The following is a 6,977-nucleotide window of genomic DNA, read 5'->3' as shown; positions in this document are numbered from 1 at the left end:
CAATGCAGGGCAAATTAGGTTAAAAAAGTTACTGAATGGCATATTTAATATGTTTAAAAAATCTTGGATGATAAGCATAAAAATATAATTGTACTAGGTCGCATGTAGGGGTGCAAGTAAGTCAAATCAGCTCGAACTCAACTCATTAACGAGCTCACAAGTTGATCTTATGATCCATGAGTTCAAGCTCGTATATTAAACGAGCTCAATCTGACTTAGCTCGAAAGCTCGTTGAGCCGCTCTATTAAATTAAAATATCTTTAATAATTAATTTAAGTTAGTATTATATAATATATTTTAATAATTTTAAATTAATTCCATATACAAATCCCTCTTCTAAAAAACTTCACACAAACCTTTTTAACTGCAACTTAAATAACAAGAACAATCATAAACCAAGAGTAAAAATTAAACATTAAAGAAAAAAAAAGACCCTAAAAAGCTCTTACCAATGCATTATAGTTATACAAGATTCAGAAACCAGTCTTCATACAATACATGTCTACCAAAAAGAATAAATCATTTGGGAAAGCACATAGAGGAGGCTTCATTTGAAATGATTTTATTATTGTTTTTCAAAATAATTTTTTAGTACAAAGCTGATTTGAGAAGCAGTAAAAAAACCGTCCCAAATGAAATCTTAATAATAACTGAACAAAAGTACCCCTATCAAAATTTTACCAGCATTCGTCATCATTGTACTGCATCCCACCGCCAGACCGAGCCATCCTCACAACAACTTAGAATGGTGCTGTAAAATGTATCAATTTGAGAAAAAAAAAACAAAAACAAAAACAAAAGCCATCAATGTATATAGGCAAAGGAATTTTATGATAGCAGTAGCACTGTAGCAGTAAAAAATTTGGACTGAGCATGTCCGCAATACCTTCCATCAAAGGACACAGCAGTCTGTCTGATTGGAGATTTACAGTGAACGTGTGACAGCCTGAAGCAGAACAATCATCCACAATACCAACAAGAGAAATAATTGTCCAGTCAAGACATTAAAAAGGAATAACAAAAAGAAAAGCTGAGAAAGATTTGAATTGAAAGTCTACCTTGCAATGAGAACAGGTGGGCTGGATTGTAGCTCCCATAAGAAAACCTTTCCTTCCCTATTACCTAGTTTGAATAAAAAGTGAGAAATTAGAACACAGCAAGATTTTGTACACCTCATGAAATCATTGTAAAACTTTGGCGTGCAGGAAAACGGCTTCTATCAGGCATCCTAAATCATGTCGATTAGGCTAACGGTTGAAGCAAAGGGGGTAAGTTTTGGGTCATGTTCGGGTCAACCGATAGGAAATCTAAGAAAATTCAGACCTTCTTGATTGGGCTGACAAAAAATATCCCATGAGAACTAAGATTGAGTTTTCCTATATTCTATTTAGATGAGGTACTGATAAACACAAAAATAGTTGAATGCATTTGGCTCCATCAGTCATTTTATTTGAACTTAAATCATCTTATTAATTGTTAAAGGAAATGTGCTTCTCACATCAACAGAGATACCAATCAAAAGAAAATAAAACATTCTTGTTGGATTATGTGAAACAAGTCTCAAAAAAAAAAAAAAAGCCTTGCAACAGAATCCTTTAAACATTTGGGACGACTTTTTTAGTACTTCCTGAAGAAGCTTTTTAGTACAAAAATTAAAACTTTCGTACTAGAAAGTTGTTTTAAGAAATAATAAGAAAGTCGTCCCAAACGAAGCCTTAAGCTACAAAATTGCAAGGGAATACCTATTGCAGCAGCATTGTAATGGAAGTCACATGAGAACTTGATGAACCAGATATCACATTCTGGCACAGGATACTTTTGTAGAATATCAACAGCTCCCTACTTCAGATAAAAATCAAGTTATTAAAGTCTTGCGACAGGAAAAGAAACCGCATGCAAAATGCACCCTAAGATTTAGCCAAACTCAAAGGTCAGATATCATTTTGTACAACTCATCATACAGCCACTAACAAAAATAAGGCAACAAAACTTCATTTTGAAAAGTTCTATGTACGCATCATATTACTGGAATGTAAGGGGACACAAGAAGTGTTCAGCAGAAGTCACCTCCCCAGGGCTCTGTTCCTTAATTTTTGGCTCCCAAAGGACAATTTCGTTGTCGACACTCTGCAATGTTGACAAGCGGAGCATGTCAATCGGTATACCAATATGTATTATTATCATACATAGATATGTAGCAAAACAAATGTAGCAAAAGCTGGAACCACCAAGATGAACAGCCCAATGACCAGCCCAGCAGAAAGTGAATAAACTATGAAAAGATCCTATTGAAACAAGATATTATTTCACCTTAGATAGTATAAAATCACCAAGCCATCTATTGCAATCGACATAGTTGGAGTGAACTGAGGCTATAAACACCTAAGAGAGCAGAAACTGACTTAATATACAAAATGGAAAAAATATGTAAGTTGTTCATCTTTTAAGCTGTCATAGAAATTTTAATTCCTTCTTAACATTAAAAGGATTTGATGCTCACAGGAAACTGCACATATTTTGTAGGAAATTTTGATGGGAGATCAGTCCATGTAAAGGACCTTTCAACGTACTGCCAAAACTCTGCGAATGCCAGCCAAATGTCACAAAGCAGGTACTTGAGCTAAAAAACCATTGTATCATAAATTCAAACAATTATTTTACCTTTCATTGACCAAATTTTAACAGTGTTGTCCATGCCACAACTTGCAATGCGGTAAATATCAGATGGATGGAAATCCTGAAAGGAAAAAAAAAAAAGAAAACAACAATATATCTACCATTCCAAATCTTGGAAATTTTGGGTTAGGAAAAAGAAATTTCATAGAACTTACAACACTTAAAACTTCATTTCGGTGGCCACCAGCCCCTGCAAAAATTAGAATGCAAATCCCAGTGTGTATATTCCACAATCGCACTGATTCATCCTGTGAAAAAATTTAAATAAACCTTGAAAACTGATAATGCATACAGGGGAGCCATTATGACCAATGAATACTTTGAACTACCTTGCTAGCAGATACCACAAGCGAAGGTTTCAATGATTGAGTCCTTATTTCATTTACTGAATCCCCGTGACCAACAAAACTCTGCAATATGCAAGCAATTGCTTTTTGAACTATAATCAAGAATCAAACCAAACAGCCATACGTTTCAGATGCAACTTGAGAATATTTCTTAGCATTTTAAATAAAAGAATGAGGGCCGCACTATTTCTTAGCATTTTAGATAAAAGAATGAGGGCCGGGCTATAATAATCGTTGGGTTGCCTCCATTGTAGTCGGAAGGTCATGGATTCAAATCATGAAAACAATTATCATTAATGCATGGAAAATATTGTTGCTAGCATTCCCTCCTAAAGCATGCACTGATAGGCCCGTTTTACTTCAAAAGAAGATAATTCTAAGAGAGGAAAAACTAACTTTGATATGATTTTTTTTTCAAAAAGAGATTTTAAATCCAAGTAAATTGAGTAAAATATAAATAAACAAATAAGAATTATTTACACTTAACTCTCATCACTTTACCGCAATGAGCGCATAAACCCAATATGACTTAACAAAATGTGGTCAACTTGTCTAACTAAAGTGTCACCATTATTTTTTCTATACATGTTGACAAATTAAGTACTATTCCATCATTATCATCATAAGCTTAATCCCAACTTATTTTGGGGTCGGCATTATGAATTAACATTTTCAATCAATCTTGTTGAGTGTTATATGATGTGCTGAACCTATTCATGGGCAAATGCCCACTCAATTCAGGTTGGGCAAATGCTCACCCTAAAAAAAACAAAAAAATTTAATGTACAAGAGTAATTTTAGAATTCTACCCCCCTCCTTACTGAAAAATATTTTTTTGCCCTAATATGACCCATCTCGCATTGTTTGCCCATCCATCAGAAATTCAAACTTTTCGTCTTCAGCATTGGTGAATCGCGCGCAGCCTTCGACAATGAAGAGGTTGACGTTCTCGCAGTGGTCGAAGCCTCACGGCTTGGCAAGCAGAAGAGGGTGAAGCCTATGATTTGTTCTCCCTCTTCTGATTCCCCTCTCTTATTATTTTCCCACCAAATTCGATGCTTCAGAGGACCGAAGCTCCCTTCTCTATCTGCGAAACGCCTCCTCCCTCCGACTCCTGCCTTGCGGCTATCTATAGAACACGACCTCCTGCCCTAGCCAAGCCAGCCTATAGGTCTCGCCGAACTCCAATTCCGACCTCCCGCGGCTTGTGCGATTCAAGCTGAACATAGCAGCTCCAGTGCTCCATCGGCGGCCGACCCCTTTTTCTCTTTCCTCTCGACAAGCAAGTATACTCCCTCACTTTTCTCTCCTTACTTTTCCATGCACATAGCTATGTACTCGTTTACTGCTTATGCCATTTTCGTAAACTATCTTATCTCTGTGTTGTCATTTTGCTAACAATTGCTTAAGTCATGCTTCTAGCCCAAGCGAAGAGATGTCGAGAGGTACTTCTCGAACACCTTCACTTTTACTATTGATTTTTCAAGTTTTTAGAATCTGCATTAAAACCCACTCGTCTTTGCTCTAGCCTTTTCTTCTCTCTTCGAAGCCAAGTTTCCCCATTTCATGAGCCTTCCTTGTTTTGGGTCTGACGAGAAAGTAACTAGCTTTCTGCCATTTATTTGAAATGATTTCTTTCGCAAAACTTATCGTAAATTTTATTTTTTTTTTCATATAAAATATGAAACTTCAAAGAACCAAATCAGCCTTAATTTTCAATTATTACTTCTTTGAGTTTCTGTATTAAATTCACATGCACCTACATCACATTGATGAGTAAAACAACACCGATGTAATTTACGCACAATGATTTCTCCAATGACTAGTTTTGTTAATGAAGACCTTACCTTGGTTAAGTCCTTAGCCTACCCATTTTCCATCAAAGTCCTCGGAAATACCAATTTTATCAACTTGTTTGTAGATATTCAATTCATCTATGTCTATTTTCAAACACCTTATCTTCAATAAATAACTCCAACCTTTCCTCACCATGTTAATGAAGATAAGTGCTACTCCTACCAAATATATTTAAGGGTGAGCTTATTGTTTTCTATTTCCCCTTTCACTCCACAAATTAAATATTCTTTCCCAAGAAGCCCATATTGACCAATCTTCTAAAAACATCACAGGTCAAGACTTTGTCCTCATCTCTAATGCTAGAAACAATCTCCACAATGTCACCAATGTTAACATTGCCGCTGTCATCAAACAGACCTTAAAATTATAAATTGAAATATCTTAGGATCATGTCATGATGAGGACAGTCAATCTGACAATTTACCTCAAAGAAGTCCATAAGATGAAGTTATCCTCATGATTCGGGCATCTAATTGTGGAAGGATTTAAATGATCCTTTTTTTTTAATTTTAATGACCTAATTTTCTTGATGTTGAATGTTGATGATGGCAATTCTCGGATCACCGTGCCAAGATTGAACAAGATGTTGTCTATAGTACATAGGTGCTATCGAATCATCAAGAGAACATACAAGAGAAATCGAAGCCCCAAAAGTTGGACCATTGGATTAATTTCATATTACAAAGGATACGGATGAATTGAATATTTTAACCTTATTTCGTTATATTTGTATATGGATTTAAATTCAAATTTGAGAACTTGAATTTAAATTCAAATCAAATAATTGCTGCAAGAATTATAATACAGTTAAATTTATCAAATAATTATAAACAAGATTTTATGTTTTTTAGGAGTTGGTTTAAGAATGGATTAGATCAATCCCTACAGCAACTTGTTTATTCAAAGGCACAGAAACAAGGAAAAAGGAAAACCTCTCTAAAAGTTCTTTCTTTTCATTCCTTAATTCCTGTCCTACTCTACCGAATTCCCTCGATTATGTTCCTGTAGCTGATTGTTGAGTCCCTTCCCCATTTCCTGTGGTCTAGGCCGCTATTTGCTTGCTATCCTGTGATTCATATTTGTACTGCTATTGTGCATGTTCCTGGTTACCTTAGCTTTTTTCCTTTGAAACAGTTTGCTGCTAGTTCAAATGGCTGTTTCTTTCTGCTATTGGCTGATGTATTCTGTTGTAAGCTTGTTTTGGGGTGTTGTTTATAGCTATAGGCTTCCTGTTGGTTGTTTGCAGCGTTGGCTTGCTGTCCAGCAGAAGAAATTAAAACATGGAGAGAGAACTTGTTGTCCATAGCACTGATGAGGCCAAAATAGAAAAAGTGATCAATCTACAGCATGAAAGAACACTCAACATACTTTTGACTAGCAGATCAATAAGTAAGCTTTTAGGAAAATTTCTAAAACCTTTTAGGATCAGTACTAGCATCACACTTTAAGCTTCACAATAACATAGAGTTTAGCTACAGATTATTGGACCTGCCATGTCCTTGGCCATCACGACAACAACCAACTCTAACATCCCATGAATCTCCCCATGCTCATGACTCATGTAGCATGTTAAAAATCTCCTTGTTAGCATGCTCTTTAACTACAAATCTGGCACCATCAACTTGTACAGCTTGAAGTAGAACTAGCTGGAGTGGAGGGGTTGGCAATCAAGCTGACTTTTAATGGTAGTGAAATGGTGAGCAAAATGACAAGGTGGTCAAAGATTATATCCTTAACTGGGGTAAAACTTAGGCTTCGTTTGGGAAGGCTTTCTTCTTGCTTCTTAAAGCAGCTTTTTAGCACAAAATTTTTAATTTTTGTACTATAAAGATGCTTTAAGAAGCAGTAAGGAAGCTGTCCCAAACGAAACCTTAGTCCTCCAACATTAACGAGAGCTTTCCTCGAACAGCTCTATGATAATGAAAACATTTCCTTGTTCTAAACTAAGCTCACTCCAATTCGATGATAACTACATCTTGAGAATTTGGTTCTCAAGCTAGGCCTTGGCAATGAACTGCTCCGGCACATCTATGGTAATAGCAGGGAGAAGGTAATGGGCTTGAACAATGGTGACATAGATGTAACAGAGCATGGACG

General features: G+C 35.9%; 1 protein-coding gene across 1 annotated transcript in view; it reads right to left on the bottom strand.

The window, feature by feature from the left end:
• Positions 1–420: 420 nt before the first annotated feature.
• Positions 421–6,977, bottom strand: part of LOC110093816 (polycomb group protein FIE1) — a gene marked incomplete in the record, with an annotated part of 26,068 nt that continues 19,511 nt past the window's right edge. Inside the window, 6 exon segments of the mRNA XM_020818855.2 lie at positions 421–751; positions 887–946; positions 1,059–1,122; positions 1,743–1,839; positions 2,068–2,127; positions 2,311–2,381. Of these exon segments, the coding sequence (XP_020674514.1) occupies positions 694–751; positions 887–946; positions 1,059–1,122; positions 1,743–1,839; positions 2,068–2,127; positions 2,311–2,381 (410 nt within the window).

This window comes from Dendrobium catenatum, unplaced genomic scaffold (assembly GCF_001605985.2).
Source record: "Dendrobium catenatum unplaced genomic scaffold, ASM160598v2 fragScaff_scaffold_1067, whole genome shotgun sequence".
NCBI lineage: Eukaryota > Viridiplantae > Streptophyta > Magnoliopsida > Asparagales > Orchidaceae > Dendrobium > Dendrobium catenatum.
This window is presented reverse-complemented; position numbering and strand designations above follow the sequence as displayed.